Genomic DNA, 17,532 nt, shown 5'->3' on the forward strand with positions numbered 1-17,532 from the left:
CGAAAACAAAAACCAAAGAGATAATCAAACATCAAAGACCCACACACAAACTATCTGCCTATCTGCTTCCCTCTCATGCACACACAGTCAGTGCCATCAAAAGCCAGTGAAGAGAGGAGGAATGATGCTGACCAAACAGCAGAGACCCCGGGACGTATTGCGTTCCCTGCAGGAGAGTTGCGTTCAGGGTGGGCACGCTCTGCGGAAGCCATGGATCCCTCACTACACAGGGGCTGGACGAATTCACCACCAGCGTGCTGTTCGTCTGAAACACAACAGATTGCAAGAGACAGTGAAAGGCGTGGGCAGTTTTCTGATGATGAGGCACAAAAAATGAAGGATGAAAGATAAATTGATTTGGTTCTTTGTGTCAAAATGTGAAGAGAAGGTTCAATTTATCAGCATAATTCTAAGCACAATCAGGTGCATGCCTGCACCATGCATTCACACACATGCATGCATATGCACCTCTCCAATCTACACAAAATTTCAGCTAAAAAAAAAAAGAACCCACACAACCTAAACATTAACAAAATTAATAACCAAATCTGCACAAGTTTTTTCAACAATCCATACTGAATAAGTTGTTTCAATAATTATTCCATATGAACACTGAACATGGTTACAAAACAAAAGTAAACCTAGCTCTCTGCTTTAAATTATGAGGTGAAGAAAAACTTCATGCAAAACAAAAAAAAGGCAAATACACTTAAAATATGAGTTAACCGATTGTAACTACGCTTTAAAAACAAAAACAAACTACAAGCCAACAAGAAAAAAAGTGCTTCATAAGAGCAGAGTAGGAATATATATATATATATATATATATATATATCTAAACAATTGACCAAAAACCAGAAGCCCTAAACAAAATGCTCAAACTGAATCAAACCCCAAACGTCAGCATGGAATGAAGGCAGCAGCACTGTGCAATACCTACCAAGCGGACGTCAAAGGCGACCCATGCCGGGGTCATCATCTGCTGGTCAAAGGCCACAGCATGGTCAGCATGACGGGCCACACACACCGAGGGTCTGTCAGGGCTGGCTTCTGGCTCCTTCAAGGGCGACGTCCAGGGGGAGCCACTCTGAAAGGCAGTTTTCATTAAACCAGAGATGCCAACCCCTGTCAAGTGTTTGTAGGAACAATCAGGAAATTTGCTAGGAACATTCTGAATTTGGTCGGAACACTTGGACTCCGAGCCACATCAGCAAACCATAGCTTAATCCACCGTGCACAGACACTGTTTGACTGAGATGCAGCTTGATTTAGCCACATTCTCTCTTGTTTGGGCAAACGATTAAGCTGACTGGTCGACTCAATGGTGTTTCAATGTAAACACACACATGATTAGCTGAGCATCAATGAGAGACCAATGTTAGTAGTGAATGCCCCGGCCTCGTGATCGAGGGATGGCATTTCTTTTTGTTCAGCAAAATTACCTTCACCACTGATAAATACACAAAAAGTAGTGACTGAACTTCAGACTCACGCCATACTGATCTTTCACCAAGGTTAAGCAATAAAGGGATAATTAAGGATAGAGTTTACACCTAACCCCCATCCTATGCTGAGCCCCAGATACAATGAATATGAAATATGAATTCACAGCCCCAGTGGCCAAAAAAAAAAAGGTTAAAGACCTTAAACCTATACATTAAGCTTTTTCACAAAGCTATGGATCGTTCAGTACTTTACCTGGACTCACCCTTAGTGACCAGCACCATAATTTAATTTGACATGGACTAATGATGCTGAGACAAACTTACAATAGAAAAAAATTGTTTCAATAAATGCAACGTACACCAATCTATATGTGTGTGTTTCAACGTCTATGTCTGAGTCAACTTCAACTGAAACAAAAAAACGTTGAAATGTAGAAATAAAAAGCATTGCACATTGTGTGTGTGTGTGTGTGTGTGTGTGTGTGCGCGCGTACATGCATTTGCACGGGCACATGCACGCATGACTGTACATCTGCATGTGTGAATGATATACAAACATGCAAGTGTATGTGTATGTATGTATTCTGTTTTTCCAGCTTACACCTCTGTGCAACTAGTGATAAACAGACAAAAAATTGTCGCAACGCAAAAAAAGATATATATATATATGTGTGTGTGTGTGTGTGTGTGTGTGTGTGCGTGCGTGCACGCGTGCGTGCGTGCGTGCGTGCGTGTGTGTGTGTGTGTGTGTGTAAGCTGTGGTCCCGAGTGGTATATTTATACTGAAAGGGGACGGTACAAAAGTATTACTGATGATTTACTATATTAAATGATAGAAAAGATCCATGCGCAGGACCAGCAGTTAGTTGTGAAAAAGGCGTCTGTACTACAGATTGTGCGTGAAGCAGTTTTTGAAGCCAGCTGAGCACTTGGCTACACACACACACACACACATATATATACAGGGCTTCCTACTGTTGGTTTGCTTAAGGAGTCCACAGGACTCCCACTCAGGCATTTTAGGGAGTCCTCATGTGGTTCTAGAGAGTCCAGTCAGTTGCAGGTCAAGGATGCATTCTTTTATCCTAACACATCACACACTGCTTTACAATAAGTTCACATGCACACACATATTGAATGAGTGAAAGACATACACACACACACACACACACTCACTCACAAACACTCTCTCACTCAGAGAGAGGGAGATAGAGATACACATGCACACACAAAGAGAGATACACTTGCACACCCACACACACAAGAGAGATAGAGAGATAGATACACATGCACACACCACTCACCACCACCACCCTCCCAACACACACACAGACATGCACACAGTGAAAGAGAAAGAGTGAGAGGAGTGAACCACTAAAAATTAAGCCGTACAAGGATGGTGTTTAAAAGTTTGTCGATCCTCTCACAATCTCATTTATTTCTTGGGAGTTGCACGATGACCTGGTTGTGAATTTCACACAAGTTCTGCACTTCATTACATGTGTATCTTCGTCATACTACAGCCATTTGAATTCTCACTCCCCTGAATGTTGACAAGTGCACCTTTTCTTTTTTTCGGTGATCCATCCCCTTTTGAAGCTGGCTGATGGACGTCGGCTGATTCAGAATCAGCCTTTTTGTTTTGTTTGCATTTTGGATCGTGAAGCCAAGATAGCTGAGGCATTTTGATTTGGATCCATTTCACAGAATACTCAACAAGCCTCGTTATGAGCGTACCGGAAATGAGCAAGTTTTCTGTAAAGGGAGATAAAGATAAGATGAAAGTAATAAACTTTACAGCAGTCGTCCATTTTGTGAAGATAAGATGCCAACTGAATGCTAGTGAAATGAGAAGCAAATGCAGTTGTCTGACCGTGCACGTTCACGTTTTGATTGACGCTGATTTTATAGTGCGTCCCGCTGACTCCCTAGCCGAAGCTGTAGTGCATCCTCTCTGATTTTAGGGAGTCAGAGACACACATGTGCATTAATGGAATCCCTGATGTGTGTGTATATGTATGCATATATATAAGCCTGGGCTTCACTCCTTGCAGACTAAACTGAAGTAACAACCACAAGCGGTAAAATGTAAAGATAAAAACAACTATAGTCTTTGCATATCTTTAAACCTTGTAATTTAAATGCAGCAAATTTTCGCTGTAGTACAGCTTCTTCAGGCTAGGGGCACAGAAATAAAAGCTTCACAGGCTGGTTAAACAGCAATCCAGTGAGTAATCCAGTGAAAAACTGGGCAGGTCAAGGAACATACGTTGCATGCAAAGCAGTGTTCTGACCAGAAACAAACTATTCACAAAATCACACACGCACAATTCACTGTAGTCTTTGCATGTCTTTAATTAAACCTTGTAATTAAAATGCAGCAAATTTTCGCTGTAGTATGGCTTCTTCAGACTAGGGCCCAGAAATAATAAAAATACATATAAACCTCCCACACAGCTTACCTGTACCACAGCTCTAGAGCAGCTACAGAAGTCCTTCTCCACTTGATCCACATCAGCCGTGTGGCCGTCAGCACCGCAGGACGGCAGGGAGGATGACCGTGAACGACCAGACCCAGAGGAAGGGGGAAGGGGTGGTGATCGCAGAATGTCTGTCAGTACTCCCTCCGTGCCATTGTTGGGTGCCGGCGTCACACCCAGGATATCTGACACAGAGCCACTCGCTTAGCACCTTGACTGCCGGCGTCACACCCAGGATATCTGACACAGAGCCACTAGCTTAGCACCTTGACTGCCGGCGTCACACCCAGGATATCTGACACAGAGCCACTAGCTTAGCACCTTGACGGCCAGCGTCACACCCAGGATATCTGACACAGAGCCACTAGCTTAGCACCTTGACGGCCGGCGTCACACCCAGGATATCTGACACAGAGCCACTAGCTTAGCACCTTGACTGCCCGTGTCACACCAGGATATCTGACACAGAGCCACTAGCTTAGCACCTTGACTGCCGGCGTCACACCCAGGATATCTGACACAGAGCCACTAGCTTAGCACCTTGACTGCCGGCATCACACCCAGGGTATCTGAAACAGAGCCACTCGCTTAGCGCCTTGACGGCCGGCGTCACACCCAGGGTATCTGACACAGAGCCACTCGCTTAGCACCTTGACTGCCGGCATCACACCCAGGGTATCTGAAACAGAGCCACTCGCTTAACGCCTTGACGGCCGGCGTCACACCCAGGGTATCTGACACAGAGCCACTCGCTTAGCACCTTGACTGCCGGCATCACACCCAGGGTATCTGAAACAGAGCCACTCGCTTAGCGCCTTGACGGCCGGCGTCATACCCCGGGTATCTGACACAGAGCCACTCGCTTAGCACCTTGACTGCCGGCATCACACCCAGGGTATCTGACACAGAGCCACTCGCTTAGCGCCTTGACTGCCGGCGTCATACCCCGGGTATCTGACACAGAGCCACTCGCTTAGCGCCTTGACTGCCGGCATCACACCCAGGGTATCTGACACAGAGCCACTCGCTTAGCGCCTTGACTGCCGGCGTCACACCCAGGGTATCTGACACAGAGCCACTCGCTTAGCACCTTGACTGCCGGCGTCACACCCAGGGTATCTGACACAGAGCCCCTCGCTTAGCACCTTGACTGCCGGCATCACACCCAGGGTATCTGACACAGAGCCACTAGCTTAGCACCTTGACTGCCGGCATCACACCCAGGATATCTGACACAGAGCCACTAGCTTAGCACCTTGACTGCCGGCGTCACACCCAGGATATCTGACACAGAGCCACTAGCTTAGCACCTTGACTCCACTGCTGCTGACAAGTTGAGTACACTCGTCAGTGAAGGGTGTTCGCCTCAATGTGACAGAAGTGAGCTGACAGGTCAGATTGTCAGTCATGTCACCTTTCTTTTTTTCCTTTCTTTTCCCCGACAAGTTTTTATTCAGACAAAGGTTTACATATGCAAAATTTATTCATTCTGTACATTAGAAAGTATAGGGTAAACACAAAATTAAGTTCTAAATACTTCTAAGTCCACAACAGCAGAACAATACATATTCAACAGCGTAATTCCAAGGGTAGCATTGTATAGCTTGATCTTGTACTAAGCATTTATATAGTGCCCATTTTTCCACAAATTTGTTACATTCCATAGTTATGTTAAAGGCATACTTGTCTACTTCATATGCCTGTTTGAGGTCTTTTAAGGACTTTTGTAGTGTTACATCAGAATTCTTTGCTTGGAGTTCCTTATCTTGGGACTGCATCATTATTAGTATTATTAATTTTTTTTTTTTTTTTTTTTTTGCTCAGCAATATCAATTTTTCCACTTAAAAGTGAACTGCACTTTAGATTCAGGTCACACTGATCTCATTTCACCAATGTTCAGGGGTTAATGGGTTAACAACCATCCTAAGAAAGGAAGGAAAGAAGAAGCAAATAGCTAACCATCCCAAAACAACTATACAAATGAGGATGAATAAAAGAACAAATAAATAATCAAACGAACACAAATAAATGAGTAAACAGAAAAAAATGAAAAACAGGCAATGAAAAGCATTTCTTTGAGATATAATCTGGAAACTGTCTGCTTGTTTTGTTGGGGTTTTTATTTCCATGAATAAGGTGCACTCGTTTATAAGGTGTGGAGATCAAGGTCAAGAAATAAACACAACTTATACTTTAAAAATGTTTCTAACACTATATCTCCATTTATTACTGTTGCCATTGTTACTATTATTTCTAAATGTCACTGTTTATATCTGATGTATTATTTGATTTACGTTTTCTCTTAATTTTAATTATGTGTTTGAAACACAACTTATACTTTTAAACTGTTTCTAACACTATATCTCCATTTATTACTGTTGCCATTGTTACTATTATTTCTAAATGTCACTGTTTATATCTGATGTATTATTTGATTTACGTCTTCTCTTAATTTTAATTATGTGTTTGAGTGTGTTTGAGTAAATGTTTAAGTGCTACTGTAAAGCACATAGAGCTTCAAGAATATGCACTATAGCACGACATCTTAATAAAAATATACATATATTGCACTGCATTACATTGTATTGCACTCTACTGTACTACACAGAAATAAAAGACCCTGTTTCCTGACAGTCATGATTATAACCTTACCTGCCATCAAGTTGTAGAGTTCAATGTTTTCAAACGGCTCAATTTCCATCCCAACTTTGAACGCCGGACCAAAGGCCAGAAAGAGAGCCTGAAACAGTCCGTTCATGATGTACTTATCCTACATATGTGAAAGACGAGGTCACACAAATGAAGACAGACTGAATAAATTCTTCTTCTTCTTCTGTTTGTTCATGGGCTGCAACTCCCATGTTCAGTCGTACACGAGTGGGCTTTTATGTGTATAACCGTTTTTTAACCCTGCCACACAGGCAGCCATATTCCATTTTCGGGGGTGTGCATGCTAAGTATGTTCTTGTTTCCATAACCCACTGAATGCTGACATGGATTACAGGATCTTTAATGTGACTACATGTATTTGATCTTCTGCTTGCGTATACACATGAAGAGGGTTCAGGCTCTAGCAGGTCTGCACATAAGTTGACTTGGGAGATCTGAAAAATCTCCACCCTGTTACCGTGATTCAACCCAGGACCCTCAGATTGAAAGTCCAATGCTTTAACCACTTGGCTATTGCTCCCATCGAATAAACTGAATCATGTTGCGGAAAAATAGAAAGTCAGGAAGGAAGTGAGAAAAAAACAGAAGAAGCACTTGCAAAACATGGGGTAACCAATGACTCGGGGACAGCAGCAAAAGAGGACAACGAAAAAATGATAAATATTTGGAACGATGCCATTGCTGACACACTCTGCTCACGTGAACCAGTCACCATGAAAATAACTCCTGCTCGCCAGCACAGCAACACACACTGCATTTATTGGTCACAGTGGAGAGTGGAAAGGTCAGTTAAGATATTCTGAGCTCATAATGTCATTATGGAAATTAGGTGCCACTCCAAAAATTCAAAACTATCTAAGGCCCGAATCAGGGCCATGCATCTGGAGTGGGTTTACTTGTAAACATGCGTTCATGTTTCTATATAGGACTAATGTGTATGGCAAAAGCAACAGCAACAACAACAGCAAAAACAATAACAACAGCAACAGCAAAAACAACAACACATACACACACACACACACACACACACAAAGTATGGTCAGGACAGGTAAGACTCACATGCATGCTGGCGTACAGATTGTCATAGCCATGGTTTCCACCAGAGCAGTACCTTGTGGAGCCAGTCCTAGCACAAACCAACGGAACAGCCTTGCAACAATCCCAAACCAGAAACAGACAATCACAGCATGATACAACATAGATCTCAGGTGCACTCAAACGTGCAGAAGAAATAGAGGTAGACCCAAAAGAACACAGAGTACGAAATGGAGTGCCGGAACCTGGTCACTGCAAGGGAAACAACTCCTACTGCCGGGCTGCTGCCGGGGAATTTTCAATGAAAATAGGTATAAATTAACAAAAAAAATAAAAACAAAACAAAAACAAAGAAAATTTTTTACAAGCTACAGTTTTTGTCAAAAGTATCCAAACCATATATTTTCTCGAAAGGAAATGGACTGACCGAGCTTTCTATTAAAAAGCAATTTTGAAATTTATGGGTTGCACAGATTATGATTTTGAGCTGGCTGAACACTAAAGTATAACTTAGCGGCGCAAGTTTCATTAAGATTTATTGTTAATGCAAAGCATGGCTTTTTCATTGCACATGTTTCAACAACAGACAAAATAACAACACAAAGAAGCTTGCAAACAAAGAAGCATATTTCAGCTAAGTAATTTTACATTTCTTGGTAACACAAAACACAGCTGTATCATTGCGAATGTTTCAACGAAAGACAAAATAACAACGCAAAAAAGACACACAAACAAAGAAAACCCACCGAATCAAGACCAGGTATACAAGGTGTTTGATACTGAACTAAAATTACGAACAAAATTATCAAGAATGCACTCATTTTGGCATAAACTGTGTGCTATGACCAAAGTCCCCCCACCCTCCTGCCCCCCCATTCCCCCGTTGCTCCTTGTCCCCTCCACTCCCTTTTTCTTCTTGCACACTTTTCTTGTCCTCGTCGTGCCTCATGCTGGTTAAGCTCACCTGTTCCCCATCCAATGCCTATCCCCTTGACCACGCCCCCCCCCTCCCCCTCCCAGCCCTCTGCTGAGCTACACACAGACTGGTTCAACAGTTTGCTTCAACCATCACTTCTAATTCTGTGTCAAACTCAAAAACAATCAGTGTCTGCGGTATAACCTGGGTCATCATAAACAGCCAATTGTTTGGCTGAAAGCAGTGTCGTCTGATTGTTCACTTCACACACTGATTGGGTTGGCAGTTGGCCAATGCGCCACAGATCATGCCATACACAATATTAGGATGGTGTTCATGTTCGTTCTTGACTGAAATATAGTCTTCTTCTGGGTTTGACAACAGTTATGATGCTATTTCTGTTTCTGGCTGAAGGAAGATTGGGCAAAGCCCAGTAACGGGCAACAGTATGACTGGTTAACCGGTCATGTAGGCAGTGAATAGGTTAATCGTGTAGAAAAGAAGTGTTTTGCTTTTGTTTTAAAGAATGTGAGTGACAGATTTGTACAGACTGAAAAAGGTGGTAAAGTCTGAGTTTGTGCAAATGAAAAACTAAAAGCTCTACTACAGTGTTTCTATCTGTTTAATTTGGGACACAGAAGGTTCTGTCATCAGTAGAAGCGCAGGCAGAGACCTTGAAGTGCCGTATCAGCTCAAAAGGTAAGAAATATACTGAGATGCAATTCCAGAAATGACACAAAAGCAGGTTCAAGTTAAAGATGAAAGGTCCAATATCCGTTTATGACCAGAGAGGCAATGAATTCATATCCGCTGTACAACATTCAACCAAACAAACAAGCACAGGAATCAGGTTCAGTTGACAGTTCCAATTTACTGATGGCATCTTCAACGGACCAAAGTGTGATGTCTATTCCATCAAGGCAACACATAACCCTTTTGACCCGAAAAACAAAAACAAAACATCTTTTAAATGAAAACAACCAAATGCGTATGCCAACATCGGCCGATTCAGAACATCCACTGTGTCTAAGGCTGGGCATAGGAATGCAAGACCAAATCCTCTCCTGCTGTTTTCACATTTCTCCAAACAAAGTCAGGTACCTATTCACACCTGAGTAGAGTGAGGAAAAATTGGAGTGAATCGTCTTTCTCAAGGACACAACACCATGTCAAAACAGGGCTTCAACCCTGATCACTGGTGAACACTGGGTCAGGACTCCAGCGCCTAACCGATTCTGCAAGGACACCTACTTATGAAAGCAGACATTCACAAACAAACACACACACACACACACGCTCTCACACCAGTACATTGGGACAGCAGGCACTGACCTGGATACGAGCCACTGGTCATCAACGTCCAGAAGGACGTCGTCTATCCTGGGGTTGTTGGTGAAGTGGTGACGCATGGGCAGGGAGGGCTTGGTGTACACCCGCATATGGGGCTCCCCGCACTCCAGCCTCTCCATGATGGTGCTGATGCTGACTGAAACAGGCCCACCACTGTAGTGATCTGTTTTTTTGTTTTTTTTTTTACCTCACAGTTAACTGTGGAGTTTGGCCAACACATAAAACGCATGGAGCTTCAAGAATATGTGCTTTGGCAAGAGGTCTCAATAAATAAACACAAGTGACTGGCTGCAACCCTTAAAATAATTTTGGCACCCTTCCCACACTGAAAACGTCACTCTCTTTGTCTCTGTTACTCTGCTCTCCCCTTGCAAGCAGTGACTGCTCACTGCACTTCCGCCCTGACTCTCTTTGGGTTAGACCTCTCTGCACTGTAGCCGGCAGCTGAACAGAATAAAGTATTTAAAAATAAAGTCCAACCAGTGTTCTCTCTGGATGTAACGAACGAACCTTACATCAACAACATTATTCTTATTATCACCACTGCACTCACTGTGTTTCCTGTGCTTAATTTGTTACTGCTTGCTTGATGAAGACTTTCTTAGATGACAGTATGTCATCTATAGTCACTGGGAATGTTGATGTTTTTGACTTAATATATTCATTATCAATAAGAGGTAGACTAAAATAATCGTGGCAAAAGTTGACTCACATGAGAGATAAAAGAGGCAACATGTGGAGCCACAGGCTCTTCTTCAGTCAAATGAAATGAGTGAGTGACAGACAGAAAGATACTGAGAAAGAGAGAGAGTACGGTTCAGGAAAGGAAAGGGATGAGAAAGAGTCATTATCAGTTGCTTCTCTTCTTAAATCAATGACTTCCCTTTGATGAAGTCTATGATGTAATTGTCTTTAATTGCATTTCTACTAATTTCAAAAATCTAATCTCTGATTCCAGCCTCCATCGATCCTGTTTCCCTCAACTCAGCATACACCTCCTCTCTCCTCTTCTACCTTTTGATCCATTTGTTTTTAAATGATGATATCTACATGTGAAAAGCAATACTTTAACTGGATATCTACAACCACCAGTATGTTTCATAGATCATTAAACCAAGGTCCTTCTCCTGCACTCCCAGCAGAAATGCTGAGGTCTTCATTTACTACCTTTGGGATGAACAATATTGCCCGTCTTAAATAATTGTTAGTTAAATAAAAAATCTAACAGTGATTCACTTAATTCAATCTGCTATCTATGGAGGAAGGTGGCAAAATGGTTAAGATGCTCAACTGCCAATATAGAGTCCGTGAGGGTGTGGGTTCGAATCCCGCTCTCGAGAGCCCTTTCTCCCAAGTTTAACTGGAAAATCAAACTGAGCATCTAGTCATTCAGATGAGACGATAAACCAAGGTCCCATGTGCAGCACACACATGGCGCACTGAAAAAGAATCCATGGCGACCAGAATGCTGTCCTCTGGCAAAATGCTGTAGAAAAATTCACTCTGATAGGTACACAAATACACAAGAGAGGCAAGGCCTTCAAGACACTTGTGATACACTTAAAAAAAAAAAAAAAAATCTAATCGTTAAAATGTGTTCTGTAATTGTTATTATAAAGTCTCAGGTTAAAAAAAAAAAAAAAAAATCCTGATGGCAGATTCGAACCCCGCGTGTTCGGGTGAGAAGAAACTGTCTTACCCACTACACTACCGTGACTCCTTATCTGACGTTTGAAAATTCAATATCTAAACATGCTTTTTTTAAAGGGCGATAAATCGATTGTGGTATTCGCAGTGAGAACGCTGTTTAAATCATATTATTCTGGTGTATCTTGGGCATTCAAAACATCTTTAAGGGCAATTAAAAATTCTTTTTAGGTCTGCGGTAAAGGAGACGTGGCTATCGGCTGCAATCACACTGCAACATTTAGCCATTTTCTCTTGATCTAGATAGACGTACAAGTTTAGTTACACCCACCGGGAATGTACGATGCGGTCAATTCAATTTCTCTTTTATGTTCATTCTAGTTTTATAGTTTTAAAGTTGATATGAAAATTGAGTATTTTGTTAAACTAATAACATGTAGAGCCAGGTACAAGTACTTCTAAATGTCGTATGAAGTGAAAAGGACTTCATTTTGAGAAAAGTCAAGACTGGAAATTTTTATGTTTCATCCAGGGTATTAACTCGCATGGTTTTTTATTTTTAACTGTGAATTCCGAGTGATTTTGTGGATATTTTTATGGCAGTTTGGGGCATAATCCAGTAAGTGATGAGGCGTTCACAAATCTTTCTCTGAATAAATATATAACGGTCTCCTTCTCCAACTTTCCATCACATGTTATCATGTATTGTCGATTGAATATACGATTGAACGGGCAGGTCAACAACTTGAAACAAAATGGCTTCATTCGATCGCGTTCGTGAGGAATATGAGCACGCGCTTTGAATATGTATAAATATGTGTACGCAACTGATTTTTGCCCATGACCTTCAGGGCTCAACCAATAGATCTATAAAGTCAACTCGTAGTATTGATTTTAGTATTTTCCAAAAAAGACCACTTGGGCAAATGAACATAGTGAAAGCCCTGTACACTGAGAGTAAAACACACAAGCTTTTTACGTACTGAGTATAATTTCAAAATGTAATGTTTGGGATGAGAAAGATCAGTTTAAAGCAAATTAACCCCCCTAGCATTAATTACAGATTAATTTCCCTTTTTTACTATCTGCACCAAAGACATGCAAAATAAATATAACTTCCATGCTCAGCAAAAGAAGTTCCTGTTTGAACAAAAAATGATAAAAATGACTGCTCTTGTTGTTGTGTCAGAATATCAGATCAAAGTGCCAAGTTCAGAGAATAAAAAAAAACCAAAAAAAAAAACCCAGTAAATTCAGTTTGCATATAATTTGGCTTCTGTTTTAAATTTTTTTGTGCCCATCCCAGAGGTGCAAGATTGTTTTAAACAAGATGACTGGAAAGAACTGAATTTTTCCTATTTTTATGCCAAATTTGGTGTCAACTGACAAAGTATTTGCAGAGAAAATGTCAATGTTAAAGTTTACCACGGACACACAGACACACACAGACAACCGAACACCGGGTTAAAACATAGACTCACTTTGTTTACACAAGTGAGTCAATAAGCAGGCACTCAAGGCCTCAACTGAGCTGGTGAGGCATGTGCCTAGCAGATGTGGTATAGCATATATGGATTTGTCTGAACGCAGTGACACCTACTTGAGATACTGAAACTGATTTCAATCTGCTTTTAATACAACATAGCTTCATTTTCTCTTTCTTGGTGGGTGTGTGGGTGGGTAGGTGTACTGCATGCGTGGTTAGTCCTCTGTGCTTCGGTTCAATGTTTTTTCACTTTTCAGTTGTAGTAATAGTAGTTTGTGAAAGCAGAAGCTGGTAAGGGTGGTAGGGTGTGGGGTGGGGTGGGCTTCTATGTGTGTGTGTGAACACATGCGCATATGTGTGTGTGCGTGTGTGTGTTTGGGTATGTATTTGTGGGCGCGCGCACGGGCGCGCGCGCATGTGTGTGTGTGTGTGTGTTTTGTTAATGTGTTGTGAGTGTACATGTATGGTGCAAAGAAAGAAAACTCCAAAAGACAACGTGTGTCCACCTACTTTTTGGAGGATCCACCGGCACATTGTTGGACCGGCCATATCTGTACTTGTTGCTGATTCTACCCACTGGTCCGTCATACACATACATGTTCCGGAGGTCCTCCTGGGAAAAGTCCGTCGACAGGGGAATCAGACGGTCACACGATAAGCCAGACATTCCTGGAACACAATGCGACCAAAAGATGTGTGAGAGAAAACATCCAATGATTGCTGCCATTGTTGAGCAGTGAGAAGAACACGAACTTTAGGAGTCACTGATTACCTGTGTAGTGTGTAAATAAATTCTTTAAATCATTGATACGCTCAAACATGCATGCTCACAATGAGTGCTTGAACACACATATGTGCATTTGTGTTCAAGCACACACAGTAACCAACTATGATTTATGTCCATGATTTAGAAAGTTACACTATTATATTAAAAACAATAACAACAACAACAAAAAGATGTAAAGGAGAGTTGGTTTATGAATCAAGCATTTTGTAAATACCACAACAAAAAGCAGGTTTTCAGTTACGCATATAAAAGTCCATGGAGAGAGACTCAAAACATTTCTTTTATCAACAAAAACACAATAAAATAAAATAAAAAGGAAAATAAACAGACAGCAAACAGAAGATAAAAAAACAAAAAACCCAAAACATTTTGAAAGATGACACTGCTCACACACAACGTCCAGCAGTCTTCGAGTTCCCATGGTCAGGAGGGTGTGTCACTCACCGTGGTCAGCGATGATGATGATGTTGGCACAGTGATGCCGATCCTGCTGGTACAGCCCCTCCATCAGCTCCCTCACGGCACTGTCCACCTCCGCCAGCTTCTCTCCTATCTGAACACACATGGCGTAAAAGATGTTTTTTTCTCGGTTTTTCTACACCACGGCACGCACACGACAACACACAACGTACACATCCTACATCACAGCATGTACATGACACAACACGCATCTTATACATCCTACATCACAGCATGTACATGACACAACACATATCGTACACATCCTTCATCACAGCATGCACACGACACAACACATATCGTACACATCCTACATCACAGCATGCACATGACACAACACACATCTTATACATCCTACATCACAGCATGCACACGACACAACACATATCGTACACATCCTTCATCACAGCATGCACACGACACAACACATATCGTACACATCCTTCATCACAGCATGCACACAACACAACACACATCGTATACATCCTACATCACAGCATGCACATGACACAACACACATCATATACATCCTACATCACAGCATGCACATGACACAACACACATCATATACATCCTACATCACAGCATGCACACAACACAACACACATCGTACACATCCTTCATCACAGCATGCACACAACACAACACACATCTTACACACCATACATCACAGCATGCACACAACACGCATCCTTCATCACAGCATGCACACAACACAACACACATCGTACACATCCTTCATCACAGCATGCACACGACACAACACACATCTTACACACCATACATCACAGCATGCACAAAACACGCATCCTACATCACAGCATGCACACAACATAATACATATTGTACACATCATACACACAACACACATCGTATGCATCCTACATTAAAGCATGCACACAACACAGCACTCTTCACACACATCTTACATCACAGTATGCACACAACACAACACATATCAAACACATCCTACATCACAGCATGCACACAACACAGCAGTCTTCACATACATCCTACATCACAGCATGCACACAACACAGCACTCTTCACATACATCCTACATCACAGCATGCACACAACACAGCACTCTTCACATACATCCTACATCACTGCATGCACACAACATGGCACTCTTCACATACATCCTACATCACAGCATGCACACAACACAGCACTCTTCACATACATCCTACATCACAGCATGCACACAACACAGCACTCTTCACATACATCCTACATCACTGCATGCACACAACATGGCACTCTTCACATACATCCTACATCACAGCATGCACACAACACAGCACTCTTCACATACATCCTACATCACAGCATGCACACAACACAGCACTCTTCACATACATCCTACATCACTGCATGCACACAACATGGCACTCTTCACATACATCCTACATCACAGCATGCACACAACACAGCACTCTTCACATACATCCTACATCACTGCATGCACACAACATGGCACTCTTCACATACATCCTACATCACAGCATGCACACAACACAGCACTCTTCACATACATCCTACATCACTGCAGGCACACAACACGGCACTCTTCACATACATCCTACATCACTGCATGCACACAACACAGCACTCTTCACATACATCCTACATCACAGCATGCACACAACACAGCACTCTTCACATACATCCTACATCACTGCATGCACACAACACAGCACTCTTCACATACATCCTACATCACTGCATGCACACAACACAGCACTCTTCACATACATCCTACATCACAGCATGCACACAACACAGCACTCTTCACATACATCCTACATCACAGCATACACACAACACAGCACTCTTCACATACATCCTACATCACTGCATGCACACAACACAGCACTCTTCACATACATCCTACATCACAGCATGCACACAACACAGCACTCTTCACATACATCCTACATCACAGCATGCACACAACACGGCACTCTTCACATACATCCTATATCACAGCATGCACACAACACAATATACATCATACATCACAGCATGCACACAACACAACACACATTGTACACATGCACACAACACAACACACATGATACACATACTACACATGCACACAGCACACCACACCACACATCATACACATCGTCCATATACACATAACCCAACACACATCGTGCACATCTTGCCCACACACAACACAACACACATCGTACACCCCCTACACATGCACACAACACACATTGTACACATCCTACACATACACAAAACACGCATTGTACACATCCTACACATACACACAACACGCATTGTACACATCCTACACATACACACAACACAGGTTTTACCAGAGGGGAGTCAGGCCCCACAGCGTGACCTTCATGGTCCGGTTCATTGAAGTAGAGGGTCAGGAAGTCGGGCCGTTCTCCCAGAGGCAGCTTCAGCCACTGCAGGACTGTCTGCACCCTCTCCGAGTAAGAAACGTCGCTGACAGGACACAACAGTTTCAGTTTCAATGTCTCAAGGTGTCAGTGCATTGAAAAAAAGGAAATTTTCTTCCTAAATTTACGTTAAAGTAACATACTTACCGTGACCCACTAGTGCAGACTCCGGCAGGGGTCTATTTCCTGTCCTGTGCAAACTACTACCCGCCTATGAGGAGAAAACGAAAGTAGCTACAGCCGATAACCTCCTGAAATAGGTTACCTCCTCTTTGCATCTCTGACTAGCGCCGTCTTTTTCCGGCAGCCATCTTGACTCCTGCTCCTGTGCTCTGCATACGGCTAAGTTTTTTTTTCATATTTTCTGTCTGTCTATCGATTCTTTGGCGCTCTCGTTTTGTGTCTGATGAATCAAAACAGGTCACAAAACTACTTGGCCAGATTGGGAGATCGAGCTCATATTACGGCGTGATCACAATCGACCAGCGGACACAGTGAATACTTAGATAAATCATGTTGGCACTTACTTTCAAAAATTAAAATACAAAACTCATTTCATTACTCATTAATAAGCCTTGCGCACTATTAGATTATAAAAAAATCTCTCTATACAAGTTTCAGTGTCTCAAGGTGTCACTGCATTGAGAAAAATCCATTCTTGCTACACCACATCTGCTAGGCTGTGGCTGCCTTCACCTCTACACTCCATCTCACTCAATACGATCGGCTTCGGATCCACTCTGTTTACGCATACCCAGATTCAAGCTCTCGGCTGTTGGCCGCCGTTCTTTCTCTGTCTCTGGACCTTGCAATTGGAATGAACTTCCTCT

General features: G+C 42.3%; 1 protein-coding gene across 7 annotated transcripts in view; it reads right to left on the reverse strand.

The window, feature by feature from the left end:
- LOC143279939 (uncharacterized) overlaps positions 1 to 17,532 on the reverse strand; it is a 162,107-nt gene that overhangs the window by 35,651 nt on the left and 108,924 nt on the right. For all 7 annotated transcript variants that reach the window (XM_076584290.1, XM_076584294.1, XM_076584295.1 and 4 more), the window contains exons 27-35: positions 16,610 to 16,748; positions 14,262 to 14,370; positions 13,541 to 13,699; positions 9,880 to 10,033; positions 7,656 to 7,722; positions 6,579 to 6,666; positions 3,908 to 4,110; positions 941 to 1,087; positions 133 to 265 (exon numbers count right to left, since the gene is read on the reverse strand). In XM_076584290.1, coding sequence (XP_076440405.1) covers positions 133 to 265; positions 941 to 1,087; positions 3,908 to 4,110; positions 6,579 to 6,666; positions 7,656 to 7,722; positions 9,880 to 10,033; positions 13,541 to 13,699; positions 14,262 to 14,370; positions 16,610 to 16,748 — 1,199 coding nt within the window. The remainder of the gene's footprint in view (positions 1 to 132; positions 266 to 940; positions 1,088 to 3,907; positions 4,111 to 6,578; positions 6,667 to 7,655; positions 7,723 to 9,879; positions 10,034 to 13,540; positions 13,700 to 14,261; positions 14,371 to 16,609; positions 16,749 to 17,532) is intronic.

Source organism: Babylonia areolata, chromosome 3 (assembly GCF_041734735.1).
Source record: "Babylonia areolata isolate BAREFJ2019XMU chromosome 3, ASM4173473v1, whole genome shotgun sequence".
NCBI classification, from domain to species: Eukaryota; Metazoa; Mollusca; class Gastropoda; order Neogastropoda; family Buccinidae; genus Babylonia; species Babylonia areolata.